Source organism: Alosa sapidissima, chromosome 21 (genome assembly GCF_018492685.1).
Source record: "Alosa sapidissima isolate fAloSap1 chromosome 21, fAloSap1.pri, whole genome shotgun sequence".
Taxonomy (NCBI): Eukaryota; Metazoa; Chordata; class Actinopteri; order Clupeiformes; family Clupeidae; genus Alosa; species Alosa sapidissima.
In genome coordinates, this window is record NC_055977.1 from 30,943,641 (window position 1) to 30,960,406 (window position 16,766).

The 16,766-nt window shown below is 38.9% G+C and overlaps 1 protein-coding gene across 4 annotated transcripts in view; it reads left to right on the forward strand.

Moving 5' to 3' along the window:
• slco2b1 (solute carrier organic anion transporter family, member 2B1) overlaps positions 1–16,766 on the forward strand; it is a 205,535-nt gene that overhangs the window by 159,248 nt on the left and 29,521 nt on the right. For all 4 annotated transcript variants that reach the window (XM_042076135.1, XM_042076136.1, XM_042076137.1 and 1 more), the window contains one exon: positions 4,901–4,965. In XM_042076135.1, coding sequence (XP_041932069.1) covers positions 4,901–4,965 — 65 coding nt within the window. The remainder of the gene's footprint in view (positions 1–4,900; positions 4,966–16,766) is intronic.

Sequence of the window (16,766 nt, forward strand, 5' to 3'; positions counted from 1 at the left end):
TGTGTTTTCAATTTCCAACGATTCTAATTTTTAATTTAACTTCCCCTCGGTTTCTCTATAAATGTTACAAAATGTAGGCTACTATTACTGAGCAATTAATCCCTTATTTTCAAAGCCCAATATTGACAGATAATCTGATTTCCCACACGATGAGTTTAGGCAATGCCAGAGCCTAAATGTAGCGGTTTACGTCATAACCTGGCAGGAAAGTTCAGAGCGGCGCAATCAGTTTAAACAGCAAGCCGGTAAGAAAAACTATTGTCAAGACATTAGGCAATTAGGCTACTGTACCCCGGAATACAAAAATAAACTTCAGAAAGACAGAAAGTTTGTTGTACTGTATTCATAGAGTCTCAATGACCGAATCAGTAGATTTACCTGTTGTCAGTTGAGTTTGTTCAATTTATTTATTGTAGGCTAGTAGCCTAGGCAAATATGAAATGGAGATGTAACGTGCATGGCTACCGGCAGGATTTTGAACTTGCATGTTTCATGCATTTTAGGGCAAAAAATACCATGGGATTGATGTGTTCTCCATTTGAGGAACGTAATCAGTTGCAGACATGCACAGATGGCTCAGATACAGAGCGCATATAGGCCTAGGTTAGGCTACTTTCACTTTCTAGAGTGCGCATTCATTACGTAAAAGATGCTTCATACCAAAACAACGATCAAATATTATCAAATGCATCATGTCACAAAGATTTACTCCTATTAGAAAATCGAAACCAAAATCATGTAGGCTAGTCAAGTGTAAGTGTCCCGTCATTGACGCCTGTAGGCCTATATAGAAAATGCGATTTCAGTTTGTAACTAAATTAGTCCCCCTATGTGAAGCACTGAAGGGGGGAATTCCCCCCCATTTTGAAAAATGAATTTTAAGCCCTGGATTAAACTTAGCTTCATGTGTTCCACTGAACATTATAATAAGTGGGTTCACAATGTGTGGGGCTGTGCTAAACCTGACCATAAGGCTACTTTGGCCAGAGTTCAAAGCCTATAATATACATACATAACTCATAAAAATGCTTAATTACAACTAAGTGCATGCGGATAAGATAGGCTATGCCCCTTGAAAGACCCAAAGTGCCAGTCAGATATACCTCACATTTTTAAAGTCTCAACGTGTCCATTAGTTTACATAGAATTCACTAGAAGTCATTATTTAAGGGGTTATTTTTCAAAATTTTCTGCCGGGGGGGCATGCCCCCGGAATCCCCTAGCCTTCCTGTGTGTGACACTGGGCTAAGCCTCAATGTTTCAAATGTCTGGCTCCGCCCCTGACACACACACACGCGCGCGCAACAGCACTTTGCAGGTGCGCTCTCTCCCTCTCTCTTGCAAGAGGACTTGTCACCGCTGAAGTCAAATTATGCTAGGTGCTTCTACATCAACTGCTACCTGACAGGAAATTAAAACTAAACTTTAGTGATCAGGGACTGTCAGGAATTTGTTCTCCATATGAAGAACGTAATCGATTGCGGACATGCACAGGCAGCTACAGACACGGAGCGCATCGTAGGCCTGGTTACTTTCACTTTCTAGAGTGCGCATTCATTACGTGAAAGATGCTTTATACCAAAACAGCGATCAAACATTATCAAATTTATCATGCCATATGTTGTCACAAACACTTACTCCAATTAGAAAATCAAAACCAAAATCATGTAAGTAAAGACTATGTTAAGTATTGTTATCTCATTGACATCTGTATAAGGGGGTGGAGGATGTGATATTTTTGACCTGATACATTTGCCTAATTAAAAGGTCTTAAATTGGAAGCATTTTGGCTTTGATTCTCTTTTGACGCTTTAAGGTAGATCTTGCCTTTGTTCAGGGCCGAGGTCAGGGATCTTGGGCTCAAAAAGGTTGGTGACCACTGCTTTAAGCCCTCATGTGCCCTCTGTGCTTTGTGATTCTTTGTTCATGTTAGTCACACAGTCCATTTGTGTTTCCTTATTTTCTGAAGTAAAAGCTCTCTTCATTCCTAGTTTGTGTTTGTTATGCGTTTAGGTCCAAACTCCCTGCAAACCATGACAAATATAAATAAGGGATAATGTACAGTCTAATGTATAGAACACCGATCATCGGAAATAAGTCCCGACATTGCCAACCGGATCAGGACACACTAACACAGCTGATTAACCGTCTGCTTTCACTTTTGAATGAAGTTCCATTGCAAGAAGTGACCGGACTACTTGCGGAGTGATATGAAAGACGTGAATAAGAAGTACAAAATCCATTTTTCTTGACAGCAGTCTCTTATACAGTACTTAGCAACGGTCTGTTATCAAGAAATATCAGACTTCCAAACGTTTGGATGGCCCATTCAAGTGAATGGAGCATTCTGCAGCATTATGAAGAGCCGTGTAATAATGGAAAATAAGTCCCGACAGGGCGAACTGGACTCCGATGTGCCAGCTGAGGGTTTTGCTTCGTCCTGAAGGTACTTCCAACAATGACAAGCGTTCTATACATTATCCCGCTTATTACACTTATTATTACTTTCCAAAACAAAAAAATAAACTCCACACGATATTACTTTGCATTTATAATGACCGCCGCGCAGCGAAGCGAATATAAGTTAAGTCAGATTTATTTATTTATTTTTATTTTTTTTGCATGGCCAATTTTCCGTCAAGGATTTCCAGGACACTGAAAGACCGGGGTGCACGAAACTCGGTGGGCATGTAGCCCCACAAGGATAGTATGGAACCATTGTTTTTCGTTTTGATCTGTAGCCCCCCCGCTGGACTGGACCCCCGAAAGGAGGGTAGGGCGGACACAGTTTTCTGTGAATATCTTGAGAACCGTAGGGTTTAGGAGGACCATGCATGCCAGGTTTCGTGGACTTTTGTTCATGGGGGGCCATACAATAAATTAATTTATGTGTACATTTAGTGACCGTACACCAACAGAGTTTTCTGTGAATATCTTGAGAACTGTAGGGCCTAGAATGACCAATTGTTTGCGTCAGTTTGCCTCCAGGGGTCATGTTAACCCATTCCATATGCACACATGTGCATAAACAGATATTCACACACACACATACATTCACAGTAATCATACGTATGACACATACACACACAGTAGACATATGTACGCATGCATGCACATGCACACACACAGGCACACCCACAAGCACATGCACGCACGCACACACACACACAAACATAAACACGTACACGCACACATGCAAACAATTCAAGAATTTCTCAAAATTATGAACAGGCAAGATGGGGGTGGGGTTGTATAAAATGTATTTTACATGTGAAATATATGAACTAATCATGTTTGGGTACTTGTTGTCTAGCAGATACCAGTGAGAATTGAGTGTGCATAATGCAATTCAGTGAGACAGTTAGAATCATATATGCCTTTCACCTTTTGTTTTTAGCCAGCAGCCAGACCAGCAGATACCCTGACTTTGCTGAATTACTGAAGGCTTAGTTAGTACTTGGATAAGAAACCTCCTTGGAAGAGTAGGTTCCTGCTGGAAGTGGTGTTGGTGGCTGGCCAGTAGGTGGCACTCTTCCCTGTGGCCAAAAGCCACCAAACAAATATCAATCCCAATGTCCTATTGCAGTGACAGGGACACTGTACTACAGATGTTTTCCTTTGCATGAATGTTAAATTGAGGTCCTGACTCACCATGGTTGTTAAAGATCCCATGGCACTTATCGCAAAGAGTAGGTGGTTCCCTGATTTGCTTTAGTTATGTACACATACATAAAGACACACACACACACAAAGACACATAAACACACACACACACACACACTACACATGTACACACACACACGACACGCACAAACACGCACACAAACACATAACCACACATACACACACACACCCTCACACACATGCACCCACACATACAAACACACCTACAGTACATACACAAACACGTACACACACACACACACACACACACACAAAAACACACACAAAACACATGTACACAAAAACAACCACAACTCTGCACACACTCAATTACAAACACACAAAAAAGGAACAAAGTAGGAAATGAACACAATTTGACAAGTGTGACTTATTTTTGTGGAAAAAATGTGCTTGTCTGGGCAACGGTCATATTTTGTACCGCTCTGCGGTACATCTAGTTTGTTACTGTTTCATCGTAGCTTTTGTTGACAAACAAATAGTTCGCAAAACACATTGTGATCTTGAATCAAACATTCTTTAGAACACAGCTACTGTCTGCTTTCACTTTTGAATGAAGTTGCATTGCAAGAAGTGACTGGACTAGCGGAGTGATATGAAAGACGTGAATAAGAAGCACAAAACCCATTTTTCTTGATAGCAGTCTGTAAACGGTCTGTTATCGAGAAATGTCAGACCACCGAACGTGGGGAAGGCTCATAAGTGAATGAAGCATTCTGCAGCATTATGAAGAGCCGTGGAATAACAAGTAATAAATAATCCCAATCCCATCCAATACAAACACGTCACATCTGAACATACAAGTGGGCACATAATTGTAATGCAAATCCACATAAGTGGACAAAAACGAACACAAAAGCTATAGACCTCATATGCTGGCATTCACTGCCTCATAAAAATATAGGCTACTGTCTATCATGACCGCATTTCTAGTCTACATGTGACTAGTGACAGCAAATGGCCAATTTTAATAGACTACGTTCGTTTGCGCCAGGGATATAGGCCTTCAAAACAGAAACAGTGTGGATTAAGATTTTAACTTTAGACGTGGAGTGACCAGTAGGCTTGATCAGTGTTTCTTGCTGTAGCTAAAGACTTGGTGACCCCAAGATGCTACTTTTTCTCTTGTAACTCTCGAACAGTAATCTTAATGGAATCTTCTGCTATTTTTCACTCATTTGTAAGCTTACAATGTTACTGTCTATTGTTCACATTTCAGGACTGTCACTCCTGAGTACAAATCGTTTGCCCTTGGAATCCAGTTCATGCTCTTCCGTGTTCTAGGTGAGTCAAATTACAGCAAACAACATTACTGCAAACACAAACCCTGTATCTGGAGATGTACAAAAAATGTGCACGCTACTTCTGTGGCACTCAGTTAAGTGTTTAAGTTACCTCTGCCTAGTGATTCTGTAAGAGGTCCTCTGCCAAGGAGTTTATATTTTCACCCCTTTCTGTTTGATGCTTGCAGGTTGGTTGTTAGGGCCTTTGTGCCAGGGCCTTACATTTTTCATTATAACGAAGGCCAAATTACCTTACGTAAGTCTGAGGAAGGGCCGTAAGGGCTTGAAACGTCATTGCAAATAAGACTTTAATGGGAGCTCTCCGGTGTGCGTATCTTCACTTTCTCTTGAACTTGAACATTTTTTGATCCTGCACCCGAAATGCATGGATGTGCGTGATAAAACTTTGCCTGTTTGCATTAAAATCTAAACAACTACCGGTATATGCAATTTTGTATACATGTGAACATGTTTTACAGATTGTGATTGTTAATACATGTGTTTTACAGATTGAGCGTGTTTTCCATGCAGCCAATAAATGGTTTCGAATCAGTTTATTGGGAATAAACCGAATATGCGTTTGTCTTGTAAACACCTTATTCTGATTGAACAGAAAAAGGCCATATTCGGTTTACTAATAAACCGTTTGCAAACCCTCGTATATGCTTGTTTTAAACGGAATATTGGGTCATCTGGGAAAACACCTTAAATGGAATATACTCCCAGAAGGAAGTCTGTTGTAGGCCTGCGCATGCTGAATTCGCACAGAATTAGGATAAAATGAGCCAATTGTCTCTCACACTTTTTAATGGGAAAACAACGCAAACTTATGTCTTGCAATCATGCAAATGTCATGGAGTTCATAGACGGGAGAAAATGTCGTAATTGTAATGAGATGTGAGCATTATGGCTATTACCACTAGTTGGCACTGTGTTGTTAAAATGTGAACCTGTTATTAGGAAGTTGAGTGACTGCAGCATTCAAGTAAAGGAGTTCAGTGAGACTAACCGATGTGTGAGTTACTTGTTAATACATGGTACCAGGAGAAATCATTTTAAAAGAAAATTAATTTCATACGTCAACCAGATAGGGTGGCCATCCGTCCGGATTTTGTCCGGACAGTCCGGTTTTTGAGCCCTCTGTCCGGACAGAGAGCGTGTCCTCCTTTTTGGACATTTGTCCGGATTTTTGTCATGAGTGGCCATCTGTCCGCATTTCATGGCCTCTGTACTCATCTCTGTTACATGTCATCATTTCTGACCCTTCGCCACCACTGTAGCACGGGACATCACAAAACTCCACCGATTTCCTTTTCACAAAGCAGTCAATGCGACAACTCCCCTCGTGATTGAATGAATGAACACCGTTGCGGAGCCTTAAGTTGCATATGGCGAAACGAAAGACGTCTTTTAACTCTGTGTCGTATTCTGAACACCACTTTGCTACCAAAAGCAGGACAGGTGCATACCATGCATTTTGTAAACTGTGAAACAGATATTGATGTAAGATCCAGGGGTAAGAGTGCCATAGAGAGGCACACTCTCAGGCAGGCACAAAGAGAAAGCCAGATCTGCCGGGAAATTCTCTGTGGCATCGTTTTTGCTCCAGCAACAACCACAGCTGCAGAGCTCGCTAAGTTATTAAGTGACTGATACACGTAAGTTATTGGGTTAAAAAGGTGGGTTTGTTGACTAATGTGGAAAACACACACACACAAAAAAAATAATGTTACTATGTTATTATAATAAGTATGGGAATGTTGGAAATAGCTGACTAATGTGAAAACACAACAAATGTTACTATAATAAATTATGTTATAATAAATAGGTGCTAATGTTATTCCCCATACAGTATGTCACTCCGATTCTGTATGTGTCCTAACTTTTGGGCACAAGTGTCCTCAGTGTCATGGCGGTGGTCACCCTACAACCCGACGAGTTAAAGTTGACTGGACATGTCAACGAGAACTGCAAAGTTTTCAAACAATGTTTCGAACTTTATATGCTTGCGATCGGACTGCAGGGGAACGACAAGCGGAAGATTGCACTGCTGCTAACAGTGGTGGGTCGTGGAGCATTGGACGTGTTCAACACTTTTGTCTTCGCGGGAGAAGATAAAGATAAGTTTGACTTAGTAATGGCTTGGTTATCGAAGAGTAGTACACACCGAGAAAAAATGAAACGTATGACAGGTATGTTTTCAGAAACCGAATTCAGAAAGAGTCTGACTTTTCAACCGTAGGTCTGTGACCTACTGTTCAATCAATTCAGTCATGCAACTTTGGAACGCTACTGTATGTGACTCGATGATAACTCGAGTCGAGATAGTAATTGGAGCGCTGGACAATAAAGTGAGGATGCATTTATTGAAAGAGACTGATTTAACGGTAGAAAGGGCGGTTAAAATTTTCCAAGCATCAAAGTAGGGATCGACCAATTATCGGCCTGGCCGATTATTAGGGCCGATATTTAGCATTTTTATAATAATTGGTATCGGCCATTTTTTCCACCGATAAGCCGATATTGAAATGGATAAAGAATGAAACGCGCTACTTTGTCTGTAAAGCGTCTCTCACTCCCTGCATTTGCTACTCTGTGGTCAAGAGCATTGTCCTGCCCACTACACCGTCTGATTTGTTAGTTAGCACGAATGCAGCCAATCAGGATCGAAGACTGAACACAGACAAAGTTTAGGATTCTCACTGAGGCAGACTGTAGACTGGGCTTCAGCTGTACGGAGCTATTTTTCGAAGGTAAGGAAGGTAGCCTACATTGCTGAAGTTGCAATGAATCACAATCATCTACACTGAAGTTACAAAAACACCACTTTGTAAGCTATTGTCTCTTTGATCCGGATCAATAAGTATAGCACCCACTTCCTTCATTTAGCGAATTCCCAATTGATGCACGTTACTGATGCACGTTACTGATGCTGTCTACTAGTTAGCCTACAAACTCGGGTGCTGCGTGTCGGGAGTTCTCTGCCTCCGCCTCGTTCGTTAATTGTGAATAACGGGACACCACGGCGGACATAGTACAGACAAGTCCTAAATTATGCGATAGCGAACGTCAAAAAGTCTAATTGCTCCTTTTTGAAACGGACTGTCAGAAGACAACATGCACGCAGGGCCAGCCGTAATTTAATCCGACCTGAACTAAATCGCGTCCTGAGCTTTAGGCTCTCAAAAGTGTAGCTTGTAGTCTACACATGGACACAAATTGCATACCTAAGAACTATTTTAAAACTGTTTTGTTAAACTATTCAACCGTAACACTTGCCATCACGCATGCACCTCTTCCTCTCCCTCTCTTGTGCACTCACACACACGATGGCAAAGCACCCTCTTCGTGACAGGTCCCTTAACAAGCACATAGCCCATTGCCAGTCTCAGGCTTTAAGCATACAAACTGGCCCTATTAAGACTACACATCCTGTTCAACTGCTTCCTCTGCCAAAAACTGTTTCAAAATAAAAGTCCTCACTACAATATTTCACTATTAAACAATTTAACCCTTTAAACTACTGAACTTTTTAACTGTTCAGCCATTGTAACTGTCTTGGTTATGTCATGATGACAGCTGATGACATCACAATGGACTAATTAACTTGATTTGCACCTGTATCAACTTCCAGCTGCTCATCTAGGCCCCATCAAAGAATCAGTTCAACTGATTGCACCTGTATCAACTGCTTTCTGCTGAACTAGGCCAACTCTCTCTGTGTCTCTCCATTCTACAAGGATATAAGGCACATTTCATCCAACTTTCTATCCATTCATCCTCTTCAAACCATTCACTCATCCACCCATTAAACTATCCATCAACATCCATTAAACAATCTGCCTATCAACATCCATTCAACTTTCTGTCTATTAACATCCATTACACTATCTACATTTTTTTAAACTATATACTCTGTCTCAGGCTTTAAGCATACAATATGGCTCTATTAAGACTGCCGTTAAGCAATTAGAATCCTAGGCCAGGTGGCCAGGCTATATTAAACCTCATCTACCTAGTTCAGTCATTCCAACTATTAAACCTCATCTACCTAGCAAATAATTTAACCTTTTAAACTATCCATCTATTTAACTGTTCAGTCATTCCAACTATATTAAACCTCATCTACCTAGTTCAGTCATTCCAACTATATTAAACCTCATCTACCTAGCAAATAATTTAACCTTTTACACTATCCACCTATTTAACTGTTCAGTCATTCCAACTATATTAAACCTCATCTACCTAGTTCAGTCATTCCAACTATATTAAACCTCATCTACCTAGCAAATAATTTAACCTTTTACACTATCCACCTATTTAACTGTTCAGTCATTCCAACTATATTAAACCTCATCTACCTAGTTCAGTCATTCCAACTATTAAACCTCATCTACCTAGCAAATAATTTAACCATTTAAACTATCCACCTATTTAACTGTCCAGTCATTCCAACTATATTAAACCTTGTCTACCTAGCAAATAATTTAACCTTTTAAACTATCCACCTATCTGTTCAGTCATTCCAACTATATTAAACCTCATCTACCTAGTTCAGTCATTCCAACTATATTAAACCTCATCTACCTAGTTCAGTCATTTCAACTATATTAAACCTCATCATGTTGGTTGCCAATTAGCACATCATCTGTTTTAACAATATATTTATATATGTGTAATATATTTATATACACACCATATGTTTTGCATTTTCATGCACTGGTAATTCCCTGGAATTGCGTTTTCTAGTTAATTAAATATTAGTTGTTTGCTTAAAATCTGTATCTTAATGTTTTAACAAATCTATTAACTAATATTGTATTAATATATGTTAATAGTTACCTAAATATATTTTTGGCACTAATTAACAGTTATTTTTTACATAATTTAAATGTTAAATGTTTATTTACAAACTATATGCTAATATAAAAGTTAATGACATATTATTATTTATCTAGCTTTTCTGATTAGCTTTGTGGAGAATTTATGGAATTTATGGTTTATGGCTTTACGGTCTTGTGGGGTGTATAAGGCACCCTACTGCCAGTGGTTGGTTGTGTGAGAGTTTGCACTCCTCTTCTTCCACTTCATCCTTATTGGATACCTCTGTGGTTGGCTGTCCTGTAATTGGTGACTCTCTGTCTAGTGTTTGAAAGTAGTGTACTCTTTGCCTTTGGAAGTACTATTTGGTTGCTGCTTGAATTTGGTGAAATTCAGGGGAGGGGGGTGTAACAGAGTTAGAAATGTAGTTTAGTGTTTGTATGTGATTTTCGCCGTAATTAAGCAGCTTTATTGAGATTGGTGTTTTGGAGCCCCCTTTGGAGAAACGCTATACTGCAAGCTCTGCTGCGTTTTTGTCCTTGTATTGTTGCCATAGCCGATCAGAAGCGGTATGCTTCGCATTGTGTAGGTTGACTGTGTAAAGCTCTCCCCACTTTGTTTTAATTTTGTAACTGTAAAATGTTGTTTAAGTTGAAAACTTTGATATGCCACTTGTATTATGTTACTTTACATGTATTGTTAAGATTTGGGTGCAATTCTAGCAACTTAGAGACCACGAGTTCATACACACCGAGTCTAACGTGTCTAGCTGTAAACTCGCTAGCAACTTTCCATGCATTCAGTGTAGTTTAGCTTAGTGTGCATGGAAAGTGCAATTCAGTCTAGCAGGAAATGAATGTACATTTAGTTTAGCATTATGTTTATGCATTACCTCCGTATGGTCTACGTTTGTGAGTGTTTAGTGAGTCTCAGAATATTAATAAACTGTCGTTCTGTGCACCTGAACATTCCATGTCGCATGTCTCCCTTGCTAGTAGGGCTGACAGTGATGGTATAGGAATGATTCATGTAATATAGCCCATTCAACTACTTGTTGTTTTGTTTTAACTTTTCCTAAAGGAATAAATGTGATAAGCCAGTTTTGGTCTCAGTCCCTTCACCGTCTGACTAGTTATATATTACTAATATATTAATAAAGCTTAACCAACTTTATTATAAGGGTCCCCCATACTGATAGTTATATATTACTAATATATTAATTAAGCTTAACCAACTTTATTATAAGGGGCTCCACACTGATAGCTATACTAATATATTAATTAAGCTTAACCAACTTTATTATAAGGGTCCCCATTACTGATAGTTATATATTACTAATATATTAATTAAGCTTAACCAACTTTATTATAAGGGACCCCACGCTTATAACTATATACTACTAATATATTAATTAAACTTAACCAACTTTATTGCAAGCGGTTCCGGCGCCGACAACAGTGGCAGCATGTCAAGGTAGCTCCGTGTTTTTTTCTTGAATTTCCCCTTGGGGATCAATAAAGTATCTATCTATCTATTGTAAGGGTCCAATGGAGAGCGTTTCATATTGGGACAGGCAGAAGCACAGTTTAATAACAATTAGTTAAATAATAATAAGTCATTAACTTTTCTATTAACATATAGTTTGCAAATAAACATTTAACATTTAAATGATGCAAGAAATAACTGTTAATTAGTGTCAAAAAGACATTTAGTTAACTATTAACACATATTAATACAATATTAGTTAATAGATTTGCTAAAACATTAATACAGATTTTATGCAAACAACTGATATTTAATTAATGATTAAAAAACTATTAACTTGTGCCAAATAGATATGTTAGTAACAATTAACAAATATTAACAAAGGGTTAGGTAATTACTAGTTTGCTATTTATTATGGCACCTTATTATGGAGTGTTACCAATTTATTGCCTGCTAACACATTTGCACAAAAACCTAATTTCTGAAATGTTTTCTTCATTATTTTCATCATTCCTGCCCACTGCCATAACTATTTATAACAACTCCCCTTTGTGCCGTGAGAGAAAATCTTATGCCGAGAGTCAATGCAGTTTACAACCTCTTTAACAGAGACTATATCCAATTGTATTTATTTTTTAACTTGTATGTATGTTTATGTGTGATATATGTTTATTAGGGGTCCGAGCAGCGTAGCTGCAGGACCCCTATTGTTTCTGTACCGTTAATTTTTTGCCAAAATTCTGTGAAAGTCATACTGCAGCCTAAACCGTAACTCTAGTAAGGCCTAAACCGTAACCGTAAGGCCTAGGCAGTTAAGACCCACGATACCCCCTAGAGGTTATTGTGGATAGCAGGGACCTACTGTCGAGCGAAGTTGCACGTCTTCCTTCTGCGGCGCAGATAACCTATTACTCCTATTTTAAAATATCCCCCTTGGAAGTTGATCGGGCTTCCGTGGTGGATTTATTGAGATGTTTATGAAATAAGGAGCGACTACGCCTAGGTCTCGAACAGTTGGCTAACGTGCAAAGATGTTTGACCCTATAGTTTATCTAGAGACACAGGTTATAGGCTACTTCTTGCTCAGGTTTTATAAGGATGGAGATTTTGTTACCGTCCAGCAGTACTAAAGTCCAACTAACCCAAGTCTTAGACAGAGCAGATGAATAACCACAGAAGAAACCAATTATCTTACCCTCCTGCTGGAATTCGTAGAAAAACCAAGAAAAGACACAAATACTGCTTGAAGAATTGGATGCACTTCAGCACTTTGGTGATGTTACAAAATGCGGCGTAATATCCACTTGCAGGTTACAATGTTGTAGAAAATGGAAAAAGAGTAAATCCACAAAATAGGAAAATAGTAAATCCACAAATGGAGAAGAGATTACAATAAAAATGGTAAATCCACAAATGGAGAAAAAGAGAATATAAGGAAAAAAGTAAGTCCTCAAAAAGGGGAAAAAGTCAGCTGATTGTCTTCTGCAGTCACTCTCTGTCGGAGTAGCAGGTCTGATATCTGCAACAGGTTCCACAGAGTTTCGGTCCGCGACTCAGCCTGGCACGACGCCCAACACTTTGCTTCTCAACGAATTTTAGAGGACGAATTCTAACAACCGCACACGACATCATAAAAGAAAAACCCAACGAGTTGAAGGAAGGAAAAAAAGAAGAAGCAGCCCCGATCATTTGGTTCGACCCCTATTTATACTAGGTAGACTTGACCTCCCCCACACATTCCTAAGGCAAATCAACCCTACTTTCCCACGACAGTTTAGAACCTTCTAGAAGTTCCCACGATAGCTGGGAATATTCTCACGGTAGCTGGGAATATTCTCACGGTAGCTGGGAATATAGCTGGGAATATTCTCACGATAGCTAATACATTCTAGAAGTCACTGATCTTAACCAACAATTTAAAATGACACACATTACTTCTCATTACATTTCAGAGATGCAACATTACATTCAGGTTTACAGATAGTTTCCAGAGGTTACATAAACAGTTTACATTCAATGACAATTATAACAATGTGACACATTACATTTAACAACATACACTTTTACAGTCATCAAGAGAGATCGGTTACATTCTTACAGGTTACAAACACTTATGGCATTACAATGCAATCTGAATACATTCATTTAAACAGTTTTGAGACATACAATTCTCTAAGTACATAATTCCCTAAACTTTACAATGTCAGGCTACTAAAGTACTTATATTGATACACTTCATTCATCGCACTTTATTATTTATTATGAGGTCATTGTTTGCAGTTATGGTTCATTTTCCATTCTTTACACACATTGTTCAACATCTGTTTCAGCACATTCATTCACTTCCACGCTTTCAGGTGAACTTAATTCAATAGTAGGTTGCAAGGTCATTGGTTTAACATTACGATTCAATTCCTGGTCAGTTTCTTTCCTAATTTGCCTAATCATATTTCCTAGATCAGAGAGATTACCTTGATAGCTAGGGCTGAATCTAGCCTTTCTGCGTTTTCGCCTTGTAAGACTTATTGATTTTGTGCTACCGCTCTGTGGTCTATACAGTTGGTGTTCAGGCAACACGTCACAATCTAACTCAAAAGTTTTGAACAACACAAAGTGAAGGTTTTATCCAGATCAAAACCAAGAATAGATTATATGATCTAATCCAATTTCAGGATCCTTGTTTCCCTTTGAACCAACCCATCTTCAAGATTTGATCCAATCCGATAGCCGAAATCCGATAACTGAAATCCGATAACCGAAATCCGATCACGTTTCTTTTGAACAATTGGGCCCAAACAATCAAAGCATATGTAAACTAAAAAACTATGCTACCTCTTGTTCATTTTGCTCGGACCCCGTAAATCACCGCTTGCGGTTATATTATTATTTATTGCTGCTGTAACACTATATATGAATGAATAAAGTAATCTATCTATCTATCTATCTATCTATTAAACATTGATCTCAATACAAATTTCAAGTTTTTGCCTGAAATTGCACTGTGCCTATTTACAAGGGCATTGTTCCCACCTCTTTTGGGGCCTACCATCAAATGTTGGACCTCTATAGAAAGCTGAGAACCTGTGTTTTTCATAGGAAACAGTCAAAATAACTGTGTGATGTACTCACACAGAGTTACAGAGGCTAGAATATATTTTTTTCTTTCTGCCGGATTACAAGCATCTCTGAACTGACCACATTTCAGCCCTCTAGGTCACTTGATATCCCTTAGAAACACAACTGAGCCCTAGCACCAGGTCTTGTGAAGCTGTGTGCAAAAGTAGATCAATATAGAATGAAAGACCATTATTTGCCAAGGTATGCTCATGCTAGTTGTAAAATGCCTATGGAAACTCCCCATAGGACTTTTTGTTATCCAAAATGCCTACTGACACTCAAATGCTTACTGCACATGAACCCCATTGTGTAGAAGCATAATCCTGGTCTCAAATGAAAGGTAACACTTTGAGGTTTCTTGTGGACTATTTAGATTGTATGTCAGGTGTTCTGATATAGACTGACTACACAAAATATGGAATAATTACAAAAAAGTCTCTATTTTTGCATTTACTTTGTTGGTTCAATGAGTGTGTATAAGATAGACCAGTGGTTCTCAACCTTTTTTCAGTGATGTACCCCCTGTGAAATATTTTTTCAGCCAAGTACCCCCTAACCAGTGCACAAGAATTACCGCTACGCTTCAACCACGACTCCATCGTCTGAGTTTTGACAGTGATTGACAGGTGATGGCGGGTGGCATGTGACAGGTTGGGTCGAACCATCCTGGTTTGGGGGTGACTCTGGGTTTTTAGGATAATGAAATTGAATAGCCTACTGAAATATAAAATAAATTTTATGACCTTATATTTTCCTGAAATATTTATTAAATAATTAAATAAAAGTATTTTTGCATGGATTCTGCTTTTTAAATATATGTATATTTTAATTTTTTCATGTATTAGTACTAGCAATGATTTTATTTAGATTTTTAAAGAATCTTTTTAAATAAATAAAAAATGTATATTTTTTTATATTTAAAAAAATATAGATAGCGTATTATAAAAATTCTTATATTTTGACATGTATCTCACCACAGCAAGCTCAGCTCTACATGCATTTCATGTGTGTGTAGGGCAGACTGTCCTGAATCTGGCAATATCATTGCCATGGTGGAGGGATTCTCTGGGGCTGAGCAATTTACAGACATATGTGGTGTGCGCCTTACAGAAATAAATGCCATTTTTTTATTTAGTGATTAAAATGGACCTTTCTGCGCTCCATATCTGTGACAGAACTGATCTGACCTGACTGAACCCGAGTTTGCGTGTTAGCCAATGTGTGCATATGGTGTCTGCACCTATGATTCTCTACAACTTTTTACTGCATTGCCATGAACAAAGTAAAGGCAAAAAAGGTGTGTCTTTGTCGAACAAATTGGAATGCAATGTGAGCAATGTGGGATGCCATGCAGGAATTTGCTAGGATCTCAAAACCGGATTATGAACATTCTTTGCCATAGAGAAACACAGAATAGCGTTGGATTATAAACATGCTTGGCCACAAAAACAGACAAAAACGTGAGGTAAGTCGAGCTATATGAAGTTATTATTTTGCCGTCCCTTCGTCTGTTTTATAACCCAGAAGGATGTACTTGGTATCAAATGATAGCTCTGTGCCTCCTCTTTCATCTGACATGCGTGGCATATCTATGCGATCACAGGTCCGCGAGTAATTCAAACGAAAGTAATGGGTGTGCAGCGTTGGTTTTTGTACATGACGTTATTATTTTGCAGTCACTTCGTCTGTTTTCATAAGCCAGAAAGATTGACATACTTGGTACCAATGGATAGCCCCGTGTCTCCTCTTTCATCTGATGCCATATCTATGCGTTCACGGGTTCGCGAGTAACTCAAACTAGAGTAATGGGTGCGCAGGTGAACGCAGAGAAGTATAGACTGTAAATATGATGCAATTTGATTTAATTTCATGATTTTTTTTATTTTCATACTTTAACGTACAGACAAGTGCGTGATCTCGTTGGAAAGCCCCACGTCTGCTCTGTCACGCAATAACGGTTTCATCTCGCTGCGATGAACAGTTGCGGAGCAATGTATGTAACAGAGAAGAAAGGGTTTGTTTTTTGACGGACTTTGTGTCAATCGGGTTCTAAGGGTTAAAATATCACGTACACCCTGGAGTGCCTTCACGTACCCCCAGGGGTACGCGTACCTCCATTTGAGAACCACTGAGATAGACTATACATCTGTACAACTAATATTGGATAATACAACATGAAGATTCAATTTCTATAGATTCTTGTGAATATTTCAGTACCCAATATGTTGCATCTACTTATGGTGCTGCAGCTACACTGCAGCCAGAAGTCAGGGTAGCACCAAAAGCGGCGGAGGGGGAGGGGTGGCCTGGAAAATCCAGACCCTGATAATCTAGAAAGATTAAGGGTCTGGCAAAGAACAATTTAATTGCCCAACTCGA